Raw genomic sequence first — 20,008 nt, 5'->3', positions numbered from 1 at the left:
TTTCTAACACCTGCTTTTGCCTGCACGCTGCTCGCTTGAAAAAACAGCAGAGATATGGAAGGTTGAAGTTGACAGACAGATATAAAAATGAACACAAATAATATCATATACATACTACACACTGAATGAAAGCCCTGAATGTCTACTTTTAGGAGGAAAACAAATACACATTGATCCCATGTACAGTTTGTCACTAATTGGCTATTGAATGCAGCTTGCGCCCACCAGAGAACTTTAGAGAAGGCATGGACCCGAATAACTATTATTCACAAAATAAGGCCTATAGTGACATGTACATACTATATACCGTATGAAACAGAAGACTCTCTGCTTTCATAAGAAAAATAATAATACTGTAATAATAATAAAAATCACACCCCTGTGAAGTGAGCAGTGCAATTGCACTGCTCACTTCACAGGGGTGTGATTTTCATACGGTATATAGTATGTACATGTCGCTATAGGCCTTATTTTGTGAATAATAGTTCTTCAAGGCATGGACCTGTACAACTGCATCCAATAGCAGGACAAACTACATGGGATCAATGTGTATTTGTTTTCCTCCTAAAAGTAGACATTCAGGGCTTTCATTCAGTGTGTAGTATGTATATGATAATAATTTATTTATGTTTATTTTTATATCTGCCTGTCAATGTCTGTGACTTTAAACCTTTATAACTCGCTATGACAATAACTTCATGATGATGATTATGCACATATCTGATCATCGCCTCAATCGTAGCCCCATATGTGCCCTCTCCCTACGCTCATTCTGTCATCTCGGAGCTACATAATGAGCGTAGCGTATAATGCCCCCCCTGTTACTGCGATTGAGGCATATGTGCCATATGCCTCAATCGCAGTAACAGGGGGGGGCAACTATCGTTTCAGAACGATAGTATAAGGTGAGACGCGTTACTGGATCGGTGAGGTTAGTGGTGATTATGTCTGGACATGTTTGGGCAAAGAAGAACAAGCACGTAGGAGCGATCAACAATGGGGATAGCTTCATCCACCACGGCATCGAGAGAGACGCCAAGCCCGGCTGTGATATCGACAAAATGACAACTCGATGGCTTCCGCAGTTTAGGATGAGACATGTGTATTCGTTATACATTACAAACGGGTCGATGACGTCCCAGACGCCTTCATTGCGGTTATCACTGCAATTATAATGAATACAATGGTTACAATCCCAACCGATAGTGTTGGCTGCATTGGCTGGCGAAGACGCTATGACTGGCGATCTCCAGCAAAGTACATGTAAAGCGGCGAATTGATCATGGCGGTCCCTCGACAATGTGAGTCGTTTCGTGCAATCTGTCCATGACTGACTCCATGACGTGTTGCAAACGTTATGAAATCAAATGCCGATCGTTGCAGGTTTATATACGGGCAGACAGCAAATCGCGTTATATCTTTTTCCGAGAATGAGAGAAGTGCAAGGCAAGCCTATGCAGTTGAAAGCACAGTGGCAGTGGGGACTGGGGGGGGGGACTCAAACTGCCAATGCGATCCAAGACGAAGAGACCCCCCCCCCCCCCCACAATTCTCCCTCGGGAGAAACCATGTAGAAACAGGAGGGGAGGGGGAATCGAGTGTATTCACACACACTAGAGCATGGACACATCCATTTTAGATCCCCTGACATCTGCGTTGGTCTATGCCGGGCGGCCGTCTCCATTACGTCGTAATGGAGGGCTGCCTCCTCGCATAGACCAACCAATAGTGCCAGACGTTTCTCAGACCAACACCTCTTTTCAGGAGGGGGGGGGGGGGGGTTAACTTTTTGTAGAGCCGATCGGTGTTACATTATGAGTTGTCCGGGCGCATATGAAGTACAGTACAGTAATCAATAAAAAAACGTATAGATACGCTATCCGCAAACCATGACCGAGAATAAAAAAGCGTATAGATACGGTTCCAGCATTCGATGTGTTAATATCGTCTACTATAAGCAAGCTGTCTCTGCGTTATTGTCAGGGAGGTGTCTCTGTATCGTTTGCAACAGTCAGTCACTCATACAGTATATACTATATGATACAGTCTACTTCTAGCGAAAATGTAACTAATTCAGTAGCAGTAACGTTAGCATTTTCTCTCAGTCAGTTGATTCTTCATATCCATATGAGTGAAGCGGCCGGGATGACATGTTTATTTTTCAAACACAGTTCTTATATGAGGCGATCTAAAATCCTCCTATGGGGATTATAATGCAAATACAACGTACATGAACCCGTGGATGTGCGCCCTCTACCGATATTGACGTCAGACGTTCGGTGCTCAATTTATTCATTAGATAAATGTGTGAATACATGCCGACTCATTAGGTAAGGCCAGCGTCCTCTCCAGGGAGGACTGGTGGCAGTTGGTGTGTCGCTGCGTGTGCGTCCTGTGTGACGTGGAGCGCTACAAGGAGGCGGAGCTGCTGGTGGACTCGTCCATGGAGTTCGTGGTCTTCTACGAGAACAAAGCCAAGAGGAAGGAGCTGGAGTTCTTCGGCCTGTCGGCCGCCTTCCTCGACAAGAACTACCGCCGCGCCTACGACTACATCAGGTACGGGATAGTGTTGACTTCACGGGTGTGATTTTTTTATTTATTCATATGCTCAATGCCGAATCTTAACCCATTCTGCCCTGAGATCAGATTCATACGAGGTTTCCACTGGACACACACTGGTCTGACATGATGCTAACTCCAAAATGGGTTCCCGTTCAGAATGGGTTAAATCTCTTCTTGTCTCTCTCTTCAATAGGTTGATGCTAATGGACAATGTCGAACGCCCACAGCTCTGGAACATTTTCAACCAGGTGAGCAAGCATCGCTTATGCAAGGGATATTGTATATAGTTGTTGAAAAAGAATGACCCGACAGGATGTTTAAACATCCTGAAGGGCATTATCTTTCAACAACTATCGGCGCGTCATGCATTATCCCGCTTATTGCACAGCTACTTTATTCATAAATTAATTAATTTATTAACAACAAAACGAGGCATTTCTTCTCTCACGGTAATGGTTTGTCGCGCTGGCTGTCTGCCCAGCTGCTGCACAGTCCCCAGTGTTGATCAAATGGAATCAATATTCGGTTACTGCATCGTCATATTTCTCGCTTCAAATGTTTTCAAAAATATACTTAGAGAGCAACGTTTAGTTGCAAATGACATAGTGTGTTTGTTTACATGGCTGTCATGTAATGCTGTGGATACAGCGTAAAATACAAGCAGCACAGCCAGGTGCTCTGAGGCCTCGATTAGACAGCGGCCTGGTATAGAGCTGAGCGCTCTGTTATCCAGAAATAGCACACTTGGCCGATGAGCGTGTGGCGATTTAGTGTCACGCCGGTCCCCTGAAGTGCCCTGAATCCATTTTCCAGTGTGTGTTGGTTGGTTGATTGAAAAATGGATTAACAGATTGTAGAATGGGTACATTTCAAAAGAAAGTACAGGTCAATACAAATTAAGCTACGAGGATAAAACCAGAAAAAGACTTGTTTTACATCATGGTTCTCAATTCACCAAGACATTTAAAGACGTACCAATATACTCATCTATGCAAAATAGAAATAATACACATCAAATTCACAGTTAGGAAAGAAATTAGTAATATGTGAACACTATTTTAATAAGATACTATTTTTGGGTATCTTGGTGGTGTAGCGAATCTTGTAGACCAGACCCATTGCAAGTTGCTGTACTCGACTGCCGTCAACCCTAAAGCCAAATTCCAACACCCCAAATCTCATCCACTTGCTCACTCACACCTGGTCACTCCAGCTGCAGTGTTACGGTGAAATTGGTGACCTATGAAATATGCGACAATCATGTAGCATTGTCGCATATTTCATAGGTCACCAAAAACGTTGAGAAGCCCTGGTCTACTACATTGTACAATTCTACATTGTAGTAGACCAGGGGTTCTCAACGTGTTTGGCTTGGGGACCCCCGGAAATGCTTTGGCCATGACCCCCGCCCTGCCCCCGTTCCCCACCCCCAATACAAACTGACTAACCTTAATAATAGAGAAAATATATCCTGAATGAATACCGAAACCAGATCTAATCATTAAGGAACGTTTATGCATGTACTATGTGTACTATGGACCCCCCCAAAATAATTTGGCAACCCCCCCCCCCACACACACACACACACACACACACCACATCACCGTAATTCTCATTTCTGTGTGTTTTTATATCAAACGTCCATAAAAATATTTTTTTTATTACTTCCTGAAAACGTGCTGCGTGATGACGTGTAGAGATACACATCGATAAAAGCCAATAAAAATGAAGCTCACCCGTTTAATTCCCCATATCGTCGCATCCGTGCAGCACAGCTGCTACTGATTACAGAAATCCTCAGTTTTTATTCCCATTCAAGATAACATCCAGACAGTGTATTACTCGGTTTCAACTTAATCATCATGCTAAAATATGTATCTGAAAACATTATAGGGTAGAAATAAGCCACATAACAGTAAACTGGTACAGCTGGCCGACTATCTGACTTGTAAACAAACACACACCACGCTGCTGAGTATAGCATAGCTACCGTCCCATCGCCTGAAGGGATGCGACGCTCTGATTGGTTTAGAAACTCAAACTTCAGACCGGTGTTTCATGTTGAAACCGTCTGAAACGTCAAAATAAAATGATCACCATTTCCGTTTCTCTACACCTTTAAGCCTGTTGTTGTTGTTGTTGTTGTCCTGCAGGTGACCATGAACTCTCAGGACCAGCGGCATCACCGCTTCTGTCTGCGTCTGATGTTGAAGAACCCTGAAAACCTGGCCCTGTGTGTCCTGTGTGGTCACAATGCCCTTGTGTCTGGAAGCTTCAAACACGCTCTGGGTACACACTGCATGCCGGGCACGCACGCACGCACATACACACACACACACGCACACACACACACACACACACTCTTAACTGTACCACTTTATTATTTGCCTGTGAGCCAGTCTGAGTCCTATACCTATTACGTTATTAGCGGAGAGCTCCGCTGATACCGCAAAGGTCGCAAAACAGTTTTCAATGTTTACAGCCTACTGCTGCACAATGAATCGAAACAAGATTGAGATCTAGATTCGGACTAACCTCGGCGTCACCAGGCTTTCCACCTCGAAGGAAAGCTTGGTCTGTGCTACAAAATTGCTGTGTGATCCGGTCCGGAGAGGATGATATCGTTACGTCGTTATGTTGTAGTCATTGTTTTGTAGTCATCAGACCGAAACCCTTAATCTGGAACTTCCTTTCCCTTAAACCGGGAGAATATCAATAAAAGCTTGAGGGTTTCCGGCCTGATGACTACAAAACAATGACTACAACATGACGTAACGATATCATCTGCTCCCGGGCCCGATCTTAAACGGAAAAGGAATGCTGCCCAGGCTAGATTCAGACACTTATGCAATCTCATTTCGCGGGAAATATCGTATGAGAATCATGATCTCAATTCCTGTGGAGGAAAATCAAGATGATCGCATTTGAGCCAGAATTGTGCAGCACTATTACAGCCTGTCCCTGATGAGAAGAGATGTGGAAATATCCTTAGAGAGAGAGAGAGAGAGAGCTGTTTCAACTCACCTCCCCTCCTTTTGTTGTCATAATAGCGTTCTATTGCTATATACAGTATATTCCTATGTTAAAATGTTCTGATTGTGAAATAATATTATTTGATGTGCAAATGGTGACCATAATATGCTGTTATTTAGCACGGTCTTGTTTCTATTCATGCTCGGCGTGCCACCGCGCATGTGAGCTTGCTATTTTCAGCAAGTGTAAAATCAGCCATTACGACAGCGTCAGGCCCGCCAAAACACATCTTGGTAGGCTAAATCAACTTTATGTTTAGTGGACTTGAATCATTTTTTAGTCAACTAAAACTAGATGAACACTAAAACATTCCAAGGTGGCTATTCAAAAGACTTATGACTAAAACCAAAATCTAAATGTCCTTGTGAAAATCAACACTGTCTGTCTCCCCCTACAGGTCAGTACATGCAGGCGTTCCGCACAGACTCCCAGAATCCTCTCCACAGCCTGTATGTGGGCATCACCTTCTTCCACATGGCCTCGCAGAAGTTTGTAGCCAAACGACACCCACTGCTAGTGCAGGTGTGTGTGTGTGTGTGTGTGTGTGTGTGTGTGTGTGTGTGCGTGCATATATCAATATATGCACCGGCGTATATATATATATATGTATGTGTGTAGGATTAAAGTTCTCAATCGCCACGACTGATTTCAGTCATTTGGATTCCATAGAAGCCCCGGGGATGAGGTAGATTTTACTCTGAAAAGCCTCGACTTCCATTTTCCCTCCAAACCCCGGGAGGTAGTTCCATTACTACCTCGCTCTAAATAAGTCTAAATCCTATAAATGCTCAGATATTTCACAAAAGCAAAAGGTTATATGCTGGCGTCAGGCGTTTTGTTTTATTAAAATACAAAATCACCATCCTTTTTCGTCAGCGCCTGTGTGGCCGGCATCAATCTGCAATGTCTTCAACTGGTTGGCTGTATGGCTACCAAAACACCATCATTTTGTGCTAATTGTTTATAAAACACATGCAGCGCTCCTTTTACACTGTTTCACCAATCACATATCAGGACTTGGCCTAACAAACGCTTCAGTCGCGAGATTTTATTTTGCTTTAACCAATTACATCTCTCCTGGAATCTGACGCAGTGCCAACAGAATGCACGAAAAAGGCTGCGAAGAAGACCCTGTGATTTGCCCCCATGGATCTGTAGTAGTAATCGGCCATTTTCCAGTCAGAGTTGGAACGCTAAATAAAACATTAATCCGACCTCCCAGTTAGCATATTAGCATTTATTTCTTTTCAAAATCTTTTTATTCAGGTTTTTGTAACAAGCCCAGGGGCAAGTATTAAACAGACATCCCACCCTCCCCCCACCCACAATCCCAAGGATAGTCGGAAAAACTGTCTGGAGGAAAATAAAACAATTAAATAAATATATCTATATATGCATACCCGGTATACAAAAAATGCATGCATATTAGCATTTCTGACGTCGTCATTTACCTCAATCTGAGCCTGTAAAGCCGCTAAAGATCGCGTAGTTTTTGGATTTAGTCAAGCAACGCCTAGCGAGGCAAAGCTAAAATAATTATGGTAAAAATCTGATTAATTCTGGATTGCGTGTGTGCGTGCTCTGTGCATTTCCCAGGGTTTCTCCTTCCTGTGGCGGTACGTGGATTTGCGTGGAGAATGCCAGGAGAGCATGTACAACCTGGGGAGAGCCCTGCACCAGGTGGGCCTGGTTCATCTGGCTCTGCACTACTACCACAAAGCTCTGAGTCTACCTGCACCCACACTGGAGGTACGCTCGCACACACACACACACCTATACACTACTCCTACCACAAAGCTCTGATGCTGCCTGCACCCACACTGGACGCACACACATACACAGGGGTGAGCTGCTGGTAGGACTGTCCGGGCCGCCGCCCTGGCAGTTTGAAGATGCACGCAAGCCTGCACAGTCATTCAGTTATTTTGAGTGGTGCAACCACTCCCTTACGGAGCTATGTGTGTGGGTGGGTGGCTGTGTCTGAGCACAGAAACGGAATGGTTGTTTTTCACCTGTGCAACCTAACGCACACACAAACACACACATTAACTGTATATATGGTGATTTCGGGTGTGCCAGTACAGTGACAGTACAGTAGAGGGACCCCCACACGGTAACTGTCATTTCTCAACAGTTTCGGACGCGGGGCGTGTTAATTAAGAGGGTAAACCGTTGCATAAGGCTGTGCAGCTTAATGTGGTCCGCACCACACTGCACGCCCTGTGGAGTCACTTGTAACACAATAAACACAGACACGGTAGATTGCAGTTAATAAGTTGTATATATTGAAATGTTCCCAGCACATAAGTTCACCTCAGTTCAGTAATCATTTCCCATCGTATATCAAGCACGTGCACAATCGCAAAACCCGACAGTACGTTTCCTGTACCCGCACGGTATCCGTTAGGTTGTAACCCCGAACCCCTCGGCTGTTCTGTTGTCTCCTCGTTCGTTACTCACTCACTGACGTACAAGTGTGGGGTTAAATCCCCACTGTTCCAAGGTGCCCGATCCCCGGGGAGTCCTCCTCTGTGTGATCCTCTCCACAATGTATATCCAAAATGATAACGCTCCGAGTGCACAAGGAATTATAACTTAAAGGGTTACTGGCTAAACAAACGTAACCGCGAGTTGCAAACAAACACCTCCAGCCTCCGCCGCTGCCACAGCACTTCCTCCTGTAGCTATAGCCAGGTGCGTGACGTCAGGACATAAAAAGAACGTATCGGCACAGCTAATCGCCACAATACACATACATTTGATGTTTCATCGTGTGAGGTGAGATCATCTCATCACAGTTGACCTACTGGGTAGTAGGTACATCCTCTGACACAGGCTCCAGGTCATTTTGGCATTTCAACATCAAGCTGATTCATGACAGATTCTGTGAGTGTTTTGGAGTGCTGGAGGCAGAAGACAAATGAGCACGTCTGTACAGGATTTTTGAGTGGTGCAACTCACTCCTAGAACCAGCAATGTCCGTCCGTCCCTATGTCTGTCTGTATGTTTAGGTTAGCAACACGGGGCGCTGTTGCACCACTCACTTCAGACAGGTCCGATTTATTTGTTTGCAGTCGGAAACAGTGGCACATCTATTTATTCAGTGGTGTAGGTTTGAGGGACTTGTTTAACCGTTTGCCCGGGACATTGGTTTCAAGGGCTGGGGGAAGTATTTTCTCATGTACTATTTGTGTTTGGTCCAAAATATTCCTTAAAAAAAGAATTACACATCACGATTAATTGTATTTGTGGCACAGCAAAGATGGCTATCTGGCTGACTAGGAAGAACAAGACAGGGAATTGGGAACTTAGACCCATTACAGGTGCTAGAAGGACTGGTGGCAGCGTGCCTTAGGGATTTTAACACAAGTGATGCATTCTTTATGCATTCTTATTATCTATAACTTTTTCACACAATGCATAGTACATAAGTTAACTGCAAGTGTGTGTGTGTGTGTGTGTGTGTGTGTGTCTCTTTCTCTCTCTCCAGGGTATCGCTCGTGACCAAGTGGATCTGAGGGGTGAGATAGCCTTCAACCTGTCCCTCATCTACCGAGCCAGCGGCAACACAGAGATCGCCCGACAACTCATAACAACACACTGCATCATATGAGCACAGACACGGATGCCAAATCATCACAACCCGCTGCATCATATAAGTCATACTATATTTTACAGTGTTAAAAACACGTGAACACGATATAAACCTGGGCTAGAGGTGGGCTGCAGAGATTTGTATTTAGTTATTTTATATTTAATTCTATTGGGGTGTTTTTGCCGCTCCCCCAAAACATTTTCGGTCAAAACGAATGCCCATAAGCCATGTGGGCCGCAAGGGCCCGAGGGGGCCTCAACAATGGCCCAACTTGAGCCTCAACTCTTATAAATCCGGCACTGATCTTCCGGTTGAGGTCTATGTTGAATTGTATTATTTAATTTATGAAAGCCATTTATTTTCTAGAAGGGTAGGCACTATAAGCTTCGGCTTCAGCCTACACCTTTTTGGTCTGTTTTGGTCTTTTGCAAAACAAAATGTATTGATTTGATTTATTTGTTATAATGACCAAAACAAATAAACTCATACTCATACAATGAAAGATGCTTTTATTGTGTGGTAGACAATTTATTATTTTTGAGTGGTGCAACCACTCCTACAACCAGTAGGGGGCGCTGTTGTGCCATGCAGAAACAGAGAGAGAGAGAGAGAGACAGTGCTGACAGACTGTTGCCTGCTAATGAGAGAGGGAGAGAGAGGGGGGAGTTGCACCACTCGGTTCACACGGGTGTGATTTTTCTTTAGGAAAAAATGAAAAACAAAAAAAGATAAGATATTATGGCACTTGGTTTACGGCGGTGTGGTTTTTCACCATGTTCATGTCCTGTTGATTCAGTCTGGGGTGGGCTCTGTGGCTCCCTGCTTAGCCAGGGATCAACAGGAACACTCCCCCCCCCCCCCCCCCCCCCCCCCCCCCCCCCCACTCTACCTTTCACTCTCATAGGGTTTCTCTTCACCGTCAGCTTAGCATTGACCAGCTCCTGTTCTTGCGCGTTAGCTTTCCTATCCTGGGGGGACCAGATTTCAACTGGGTCTTTTTCCCGGGGGCTCTTCCAGTTGGTCTGTGTGGGACTGAAGTCCTGTTGTCTCAACACTCTTATTATTGGTTGGAGGAGCGGTCCTGCAGCACAGTGACTCCTGTAATGGGGTCACTGTTGAGGAACTTCAGTAGGAAGGCACGGAGTTGACACTTCATCAGAGGCTGTGTGTAGTGAAGATAAGCATCCGTTAGACTTGACGACGATATTTTTTTAAATGTATTTCTTTCTGAAAAACCTCTTTCTGACCCCCAAAGAATTATATGTGATTGGCCGCCGACCCCATCTGAAAATATGTTGTTCCAGGTACCCTCCAGAAGCAAAGATTTTAGTTAAAAAAACAGAAACTCAAAGAATATATATTCATAGATTTTTTTTCACGATTTTTCAAAAATAGCAGACCTACAAGTTCATAGAGCTTGTATGAGCTTGTAGATCTGCTATTTTTCAATAGCTAAAGTATAACATAATGCTAACACCAAAAGGGGTTCCCGCCCAAAATGGGTTAAGGGTCTCTCTGATACAGTACAGGAAAGGTGCATATCTGGGAAAATTGCAAAGTGTGGTTGCCTCGATCGCCTTCGGAAATATTGGCCCCTACCATAGCCAATTAGAAGATTAGGAACTGGATGAATGAATCAAAAGGGATCTTTTTACAGTACGTTTCAATGGTATAATGTTACAATTACTATCAACGTGTAATGTTTTGTTACCTGACCTAACCTCATGCATTACTCTGAACTCAGATTTCTTTTTCTGGGTTACAGAATGTATATTTTGTGTATTTTCTCATGTCAATAAATAACTGGAGTTTTTTTTAACAGAAACTGTGATTTGTGTTCTATGCTGTGATGGATGGATGGATGGATGGATGGATGGACCATGAATGTATTAGAAAATATTGGGATGGACTATAGTTTAGTTTGTTCTCTAGAGCAGTGGTTTTAAACCAGTGGTCCTCCAGGTGATCCCCAGTTAAATTATGGAGAGATGGTAACCAAATGGACCCTATATAGATCTTAACTCTTGAGAGTTAATTTACAAGAAGTCTACGCAATTAGATAATGTTGTATGATTGTTATTCAAAATCGTATCCAACGATAACAAAATATTCTTTCGTTTTGGGTCTGCGAGCAAATGCAGAATAAATAATTGTCATGAACTGGGTCATCACAATAATGGACCTTGACATGAAAAGGGTTAAAAACACTGGTCTTCCAGATTAGAGGATTGAGATGGCGGGATTATTTGATCCCACATAAGGGCCGATTCATAGTCTTATTTTACCGCTGTTTCGGCGCTGTAGTGCCGAAATGATTTCGGCTCGTCAGAAATTTTCAGTAGCACCGAAGAGTCGACTTTAGGACGGTACCCGCCCCCCCGAACCTCAAATGACGTCACATTGTAGGCTCTACAGAGCCGAACCGACTTTTATTCGGCTCTAAAATAGGAGATTTTGTGTATGCTGTGGTTTTCAACCCTTTTCATGTCGAGGTCCATTATTCATTGAGCATTAGCTTCTCAGACCCAACACTTTGAATATTTTGTTGTTGGATAAGACATTGTCCACAATTCTCCATTGTTGTGATATACAACATGCTGTGTACTGATACTTGGTATACTTGTACGTGAAGATGTATTGTGCACTGCCTGAACTGTAACATACTTTAGTGTTAGAGCACGCTGAAGGCCGCGTGCTGGCAGGCAGTGATTTGTGATGTCTAGTCAGTGACGTCATTAGGACATGAAATCCAAGCTGATCCACAAGAAGTCCAGCACAGCTCAACCTCCACTTGGTACTTTCCCCAGAATGGACCCGGTATACAATAAGAGCAGTTCTATATAGCAACTGGAAAGGCACTCACCAGTAGCAATCTCAATAGGAGATAAGAGACTGAAGAAAGGTGAACGTTTGGATGGACTTACTATGTTGGATTTCCAATGCAAAGGTTTAAGCCTGGTACAGTGAAAGGACAAGTATGGTTACTAATTATTCATGGTTTTACCTTTGAAAACATTCATAATTTTGGTGGGAGTGTAACGAACCAAATTACAGTTTGCACTAAATCATTATATTCCTGGGTGATCAGACCTTTTATTGTGAAACTTACATGTTTTTTAGGTCGTTTTCCTGTTATTTTTGTGTGTTGAGCCAAATACTTTTTTATTTCGAAGTTTTGTATGACTTATCATTTACCTGTGCGACCCAGAGAGGAAGCGTGACGTCATAGCATGCGCGACGCAAAAAGGATTACATAATCCGAGAGAAAGAAGACGCGGTGTTGCTGCTTGTGTACAAAGCATACGCGCTTTTTATGATTAGTCTTTTAAGACTTTCAGTATAGTTTTAGCCACCCCCCGAAGAGGCATAAGGTTAGTAACCACGGACTGTGTTTGCTATGTTAGAATGTTAACACGTTTTGGGGGGGGGGGTTTGGGAGAAAAGATTGGTACAAGTGTATGGCTTGTGTTGTTTACATCCTCGTCAACTATGGTTATGGTAGTTTGAAAGACGTTAAGAAACGTATTTCTACAACTAAGTATATGGTGTTAAGCATGGATAATGTACTAAACTATAACTAAGCCAGAGTTTAATTTGCTATTTTTTGTGTTATGTTTGCAAAGGAATTGGTAATTGTTTCGGACTATATTTCATACATTATGGTTACAAGTATTTCATGTCCTTTACATTTAAAAAGGGTTAAAAGAGGCTATTTCGTTACTTTATTGGAGTTAAAAACAGCTGTTAAAAGGGTACACTATAATACGATGATTTAAATAAGTCATGTGCCTTAATTGATTGGACTTTAATTACAGTAAATATGGCTTTGCTTGAAATTACTTTAAAAGTGTTTTTTGAATATGCCATTTACCTTTGAAGTTTGTGAGTAAGCTACAGAATGGTATTGAAAAATATGTCTAATATTAACAGTATATGTTTTTGTGTTCTTTATTTTTTGTCAGTTCTCACGTTGGTTTATGGACTAAATAAATTCATTACCATCAGTTCAAGTCTTGACCTTCTTTCGGCGCTACAAGGTTAGTAATCGCATTCTTTTTTTTGTTTTGTCAATAAGACAATATGCCTTAAAACATTACACTTGCCCGCTATAACAATATCATAGAAAGGCCTTAAATATTGTATTTCTTTCATAAATAGATAATCTTTTACTCAGTAGGAACTGCTCCTGTCACAAGCTGATGATGTCATATGTCCATGTGTGGTCCAGCCCTATGGAATAATATGGAATGCACATGCTAATAACAATTATTTAAAATATTGCTTTGTTGCTCATATCTGTTGGAGATACGTTTTTTATTTTTTGGCATATGCATTCCATAGGGCTACACCATATGGACATATGACACAAAAGGAGCAGTTCCTATTGACTGAAAGATTCTTTATTTATGAAATAAATTTGAGGTGGTTGTTTCTTCTCAGCTTTTGTCCCCACGTCTCGATATTAATTGGGTTAAATGTCCGCAAAATCTTGTTCCCACAAGTCTCATATTTGCCATTGACAATGTGAAAGGAGAAATTAGGTCAAATGATAAGAGCACGCCTCACTTCACATGTGTATGATTTCTGAGGGGCCCCTCCTATTTACGGGGTTAATGTTTTGATATAGAGGACAAGTATAATGTTTTAATGCACATTTGTCTTATTAGCCAGGGGTCCTTTTAACCCATTTAGACCTGAGGACGATTCTACAAATGTCTTCTAAATCATCAGTTTTCTGAAAAACCTCATGTTTCTATGTGGAGCTCAATCTTTGTCATGTGAAGGACCCCCAGAATTATATGTAATTAGCCGCCGACCCCCATATGTAGTTCCAAGGACCTTCCAGAATCCAAGACTTGAGTTAAAAATGTTCACTCTGAAAGAATATATATTCAAAGATTTTTGCCATTTTTCAAAAAAAGTTAATAGTGCGGCACTCGGTACCGCGCTATGAGCTTGTAGCTTGTAGGTTCTGCTTCTGGCGGGTTCCTGGAACAACATATTTTCAGATGGGGGCTGGTTGGCAGCCAATTACATATGAATGATATTGGTGGTCCTTGAAATGAAATAGTTTGAGCACCACTGACAGTAGAGGACCAGGCTAAGATATGTATCCACTTCATTTAGGAGAGAATTTCTCAACTCCTAATTCTCTATCCGGGACGAAATACCTGAAAATGATCACACCCTATTTAAATAGGTAGATAGGACTTTGTCGGTTTGGATGTATGGGCGGTCAATGGCAAATTGTGGCTAGTTTCCACCCTGCCATTAACTTGTGGAAAGATGACCGCCGTGTGCATATGGTGCATATGGTCTACTGAGTATTCAAACATTAGTATTCTGAACATTTTGAGCATCTCAGAAAATCTGTTGCTCAACGGTTTAGAAGTTGGAGCCATGTTTCAATTACAGAGTGGATTTTTGTTCGTCAATAAGACAATATGCCTGCATATTTATACATGCATATATGCATGCATCATTTTAAAAAGGGTGTGGTCATTTTCAGGTATTTTGTCCCGGATAGAGAATTTGCCATAGTTCCCAAGTTGTTCGCGGTGGTCATATTAGCCAAGAACAGTTGAGATATTCTCTCCTAAATTAAGTGCATACATATCTTAGCCAGATCCTAGACTAGGTTTTTCAAGAAAACTGTCGGGATTTAGAAGATCTCTATCTCTATCTCTCTCTCTCTATCTATCGCTCTATCTATCTCTCTCTCTATCTCTCTATCTCTCTATCTCTCTATCTCTCTCTCTCTCTCTCTCTCTCTCTCTTTTTTTGTTCTCTAATGTGAAATTAAATTACTTTTTTATTCTCCAGTAATGGCAGTCCACTGCGTGCTTAGACACTAGTGTATTATAAATCAAGTTAGTGTAATTTCCCATCGCCTTTGTGCATATAGTGTTGGTATTTTGTTTTGCTATGTTGATGAATTCAATACATAAGACCACAATGGAAACAAGTCCCTAGGACTTTTTTGTGTTATCCTTTTTGCCTTAATGTCTCACTGTACCATGTGCAAACATATCCTGAAATGTCCCCTGCTTCTTTTTCAGAAGATGACTCCCTTGGAGTTGCGGTAGTGTTGATTTTGACAGCAAATTTGGATTTAGTTTTAGTCAGTCTTTTGACAAAAATTCCATTTAGTTTTAGTCATGATTTAATCACCTGAAATGTTTTAGTTTTAGTATAGTTTTAGTTGACTAAATATCATAAGATTTTAGCTTAGTTGTGAGCTTGTAGATCTGTATTTTCAGCGCACAACGCCCGATCGCAAACAAACAAAGTAACTGTATCTCTTCTCCACTAGTCCCTTCCTAACAAGTCTAGTTTTTATTTGTTGACGAAATTGTCAATATATTTAGTCTCAGTTTTAGTCATCATAGCTTAGTTTTTATTTAGTTTTCATGTCGTTTGACCTCAATGAAACGCACATGCACAAAGTGAGTGGCAAAGTCACAAGTGAGATCAGATATTACTTTTCTGTTTGGATGTATTGGCTGTCAATGCCAGAAGTAGTTTTTTGCCACTCAGTAGGCGTTCCTGCATAACTTAGGTATGATGTCACGCGCATATCCTCTATTATAATAGTATTATAATTATATTTAGGCTTTGATTATTGATTGTCACATTGCTGCACAGCCGAATCGTGATGCATTTCTAAATCGATAATTTTTGCACGCACGCACACACGCACGCACACACACACCACCATTGGTGTGACTGTTCGCCGCTTCACCTCCCAATGTATGAATGAATGTAAGCGCTAATTCTGAGCCGGCATCCAACCTGCTCCATTTGAACAAGGCAGCACTATTCTAATGTTGCTCCCTGTGCTTGTCTCTCAACAGCGTGTCATGGACAAGACCTGGCAAGACTCAGCCTGCTGGAATTGTGCAGGAACAACAGGAAGCATGCAGCTGCCCAGTTCTACAGTTTCCTGGTCCTGTAAAGTGTTTGGTATTTCAGATTTATTCACTGGTCTGGTCCTCACTGGTCTGTCAAGACTGACACATATTTAACTACCAAAAGTTTAAAGACTTTATTTTGAGATCCAACTTACTTTTGGATATGATAGGCACTTGGACTAGTCACAGCATGTTGTGAGATTGTAGATTGGCTATAGGACTTTATTGGTTAATTGACACTTTTTTTTTGTAAGGCTAAAAAACAAGGTGGTGGGACAAAGCAGCGGACAATCATAGATCAAAAAGAGTCAAGACAGGGACATAGTCGGACACAGTCCGGATTACAGTTCACTGAAATGAAAAGTCCTCAACAAACTCTACAAAGGCACTCCAAGCTAGGACAACGTTTTTTTGGGCTCTGTCCACCCTATACCTGAGTTTTTCCAGAGGCAGGAATTATTCTTTTAGCCATTGTTGAACAGAAGGTTTGAATTATTCCAGATAAAAGATGAGATCAACCTATCTATTTGTTTAAATGTTTTCTTTGTTATGAATATAGGGATCATTTGGAAGAGATAGAGAAACCTAGGTTAATTGACACTTTTTATTGGAATTACATTGTTATAATTAGATAATAATTATATAATGTGGCCCTGGGTGCGTTTTCGCATGTTTAATTCACTATTCATTTATAATTAGTTAAATTGGAAAAAGGGCTTTGTTAAGACCTCCATATTATTATGGTCAATGCCTTTGTGAAAAGTGGGAGTGATTGGTGCAGGCAGTGAGGAGCTAGTTATGTTCCTTCATGTTCTTCAACAGTTCAACAGAAGAACATAATAGTAATTCATGTTCTTCTTTCACAGAGAAGCTGAGATTTGACAGTTTGACAGCTGGTCGACAGTACTTGCGCGCTCTGCTTGCGCAACAAGCAAGTAGGCACTCGACAGAGTGCAGTTGTAGTTATTATTATTATTATAATTATAATTATTTATTATACTGTAACTAGGCTACACATGTTGTAGCCTAGCAGTTGTTTAGACAAGTCATGTACCGGTGTTATAGCTATATTAGGTCTATTTTCTGCCCAGCAAAAAAAAAAGAAAAGCTGGAGACATCTGACCTGTGTGTGGGGGAAACTCCAACACAGGTCTGGAGACATCTGACCTGTGTGTGGGGGAAACTCCAACACAGGTCTGGAGACATCTGACCTGTGTGTGGGGGAAACTCCAACACAGGTCTGGAGACATCTGACCTGTGTGTGGGGGAAACTCCAACACAGGTCTGGAGACATCTGACCTGTGTGTGGGGGAAACTCCAACACAGGTCTGGAGACATCTGACCTGTGTGTGGGGGAAACTCCAACACAGGTCTGGAGACATCTGACCTGTGTGTGGGGGAAACTCCAACACAGGTCTGGAGACATCTGACCTGTGTTGGGGGAAACTCCAACAAGCTAGATCGCATCAGATTGAATATATTTTGTGACTAAACGTTATTCATTATTCATATTTATGATAATGTGAGCCAATAAACACAAGCCAGTTTATAATTGATCATGCCATATTTTATTGTATTTATATCAATTTATGACATGTAAGAGGTGTGAGTGACTGACTGGGGATAATCTTGCCTATACCGCTGGACTGATTGATCAGCACTGCCAGTAGGCCTTTAGTCCAAGGCCATGGATCTATACGGACATCTTTCGTACACCTCTTACATGTCATGTTATTGATGCAATAAAATAATATGTCATGAATTATAAACTGGCTCGTGTTTATTAGCTCACATGATAAACATGTGATGAATAAAGTTTAGTCACAAAATTGGCTTAAGGGAGTTCCCAATAAGGGAACAAATCTGTCGGCTCCATATATGGGCACAAATGGGACATACCCATACGGGTATTGGGTATATATACTGATGACATCAGGGACCTCCATATATTGGCATAAAAGGGACAAGGACTGACAGATCTCCATAATGCCACTGCATTATGGAGATCTGTCAGTCCTTGGGAAAAGTACTACATCTTTGAACAGTGTGCAGCCGCTCCGATGCACAGATTTGTGTCTGTTTGACCACGGAATCAAATGTGCTCATATGATTGGACATCATCAGATGTCGTCATTGTGATGAAAGGCACAGCTCACTTCACACACAAGTGTGATTTTTGTTTTACTTAAATAAAAATATCGCCACAATCACAATGCGAGACCGGCTACTTACAAATGGCCTAAATGTATACTGGCTGACGTGGTTAATCTATGTTTTGTATTAATAATCAAAATCTACAAGTAACTAGTAACTAACGTTTTCAAATGTAGTGGAGTAAAAGTACAATATTTTGATCCGAGATTGAGATTCAGATACCTTTATTTGCCATTTGTGTATACACACATAGGAATTTGCTTTGACATAACATGAGTGCATTCAATTATTTTTTCACAAGAGATGTAGTAGAGTAGAGGTAAAAAGTATTAGAAATTTGACTACAATAATGAATTAAATGTACTTACTGTAGATATAGTTTCCACCACTATCCATATGTATGGGTATATCAATCAATCATTATGACATCATATATGACTGATAATGCATCATTCCCAATTGGAGACCCCCTAGCCTAGGCCTATAACTTTAGTTTACATGGAAGACGCCAAGAGATTGAGCCCAACCCTTGGGTGAGACCGTCTGCCACAGCACCCACTTTGAGAAGATCAAGCCCAGATCTATATGAATGTTTACTTATGCTTGTGATGGTGGATTTGCGTTAACTGGTATAAGGTCAATGCCAAAAGCAGATGCCAAGATGAAGACTAGAACAGTTATGAGGATGGCAAGACACAACACGAGCCAACACCTTTTCTTGCATCTCCTCTTCTTATATTCAACCGCCTTTCCTGCGTCTTCCTTCGCCACTTCCACATAGATGGACGACCGGTTGATGTGCGTTTCGATGTTGTTCACCTTCTCGCCTTGCGCCTGCACCTCCATGTCAACGTACTGGCATATGCGGTGCAGGTCCTTGATGCTCAGCTCGAGCTTCAGGATCTCGCCATGTCGCGACTCGATGTCGTTCAGCGCCTGCCGGGTGGTCTGGGCGTCACTCAGAATGTTCTGCGTGAAAACGTCCGTCCGCCCACTCTCCAACATGTTGTCCAGCTCCTCGTCGGTCACGTTGGCGCCGGTGATCTTGAGCTGCCTCTTGATCCTCTCCACGTTGTGGGCTCTGTACTGAGCCTGGACGTGATTACAGTGGCGCGTCACTTCCACAAATTGCCTGGACAGGCCGTCGTGCTGAGTGCGCTGCATCCTCGTGTTTATGGACACATATTTTCCCTCATCCTGTTCCTTCTTGGGTTCTATCATCCGTAGTTTTGTTTTAATGTCACAGGCCATTGTTTTGATCTGTTCTCTTAGCGTCTGGAGCTCTTTCTTCATGCTATCGTCGGGCAGTGCTACACCCAGCACCGTTTTCTGTTTCTTCTCGAGGTCTGCAACGTTTCCTTTGAGACTCTCCAGGCCTGTGTGGACTTCCTGCACCTTCCTAAAAAAGGCCTCATTGTCCTTATCTCCACTCCCCCCTGTTGAGGGTCCTGGATTCTCCTCATCCTCGTCTGGCCACCCACTATTCTGATGTCTTAATTCCATTGTCCGATCCCGCATTTTCCAAAGTGATGTAACTACCTAGAAAAGTACAATTTTAACTTTACAATAATGACACTAAGCCGTGTGGAAAAGGTGCTTGAAGTCATGGAGCATAATAACTTTGATGGTGCTGGTGACTGGTGATGTTTTAACAAAGCACAGACCTGTCACTGTCACACTCTTAAGAACTGGCGATGAAACCGTCATCAAATTAGTAATTAGCCTTGCCCAAATATGGAGTTACGCCTGACTC

The 20,008-nt window shown here is 42.2% G+C and overlaps 2 protein-coding genes across 4 annotated transcripts in view; one reads left to right on the top strand and one right to left on the bottom strand.

Annotated features, from left to right (window-relative positions):
• The window catches only part of LOC308311892 (general transcription factor 3C polypeptide 3-like), a 66,780-nt gene extending 56,746 nt beyond the window's left edge, over positions 1-10,034 (top strand). For all 3 annotated transcript variants that reach the window (XM_080758679.1, XM_080758677.1, XM_080758678.1), the window contains exons 15-20: positions 2,331-2,556; positions 2,756-2,810; positions 4,716-4,851; positions 5,993-6,117; positions 7,192-7,344; positions 9,086-10,034. In XM_080758679.1, coding sequence (XP_080614805.1) covers positions 2,331-2,556; positions 2,756-2,810; positions 4,716-4,851; positions 5,993-6,117; positions 7,192-7,344; positions 9,086-9,208 — 818 coding nt within the window. In that variant the 3' untranslated portion in view covers positions 9,209-10,034. The remainder of the gene's footprint in view (positions 1-2,330; positions 2,557-2,755; positions 2,811-4,715; positions 4,852-5,992; positions 6,118-7,191; positions 7,345-9,085) is intronic.
• An 8,818-nt stretch (positions 10,035-18,852) lies between these two features.
• Positions 18,853-19,758, bottom strand: LOC308311815 (syntaxin-4-like; the record flags this gene model as incomplete). Its single annotated transcript, XM_080758592.1, has 1 exon — positions 18,853-19,758. One exon carries the CDS (start codon positions 19,756-19,758, stop codon positions 18,853-18,855), a length of 906 nt encoding a protein of 301 aa, XP_080614718.1.
• Positions 19,759-20,008: the final 250 nt, after the last annotated feature.

This window comes from Protomyctophum bolini (assembly GCF_963924005.1).
Source record: "Protomyctophum bolini genome assembly, chromosome: 24".
In the NCBI taxonomy this organism is placed as follows: domain Eukaryota; kingdom Metazoa; phylum Chordata; class Actinopteri; order Myctophiformes; family Myctophidae; genus Protomyctophum; species Protomyctophum bolini.
Note: the sequence above shows the minus strand (reverse complement) of the source record. Positions and strands in the feature narration are given on the sequence as shown.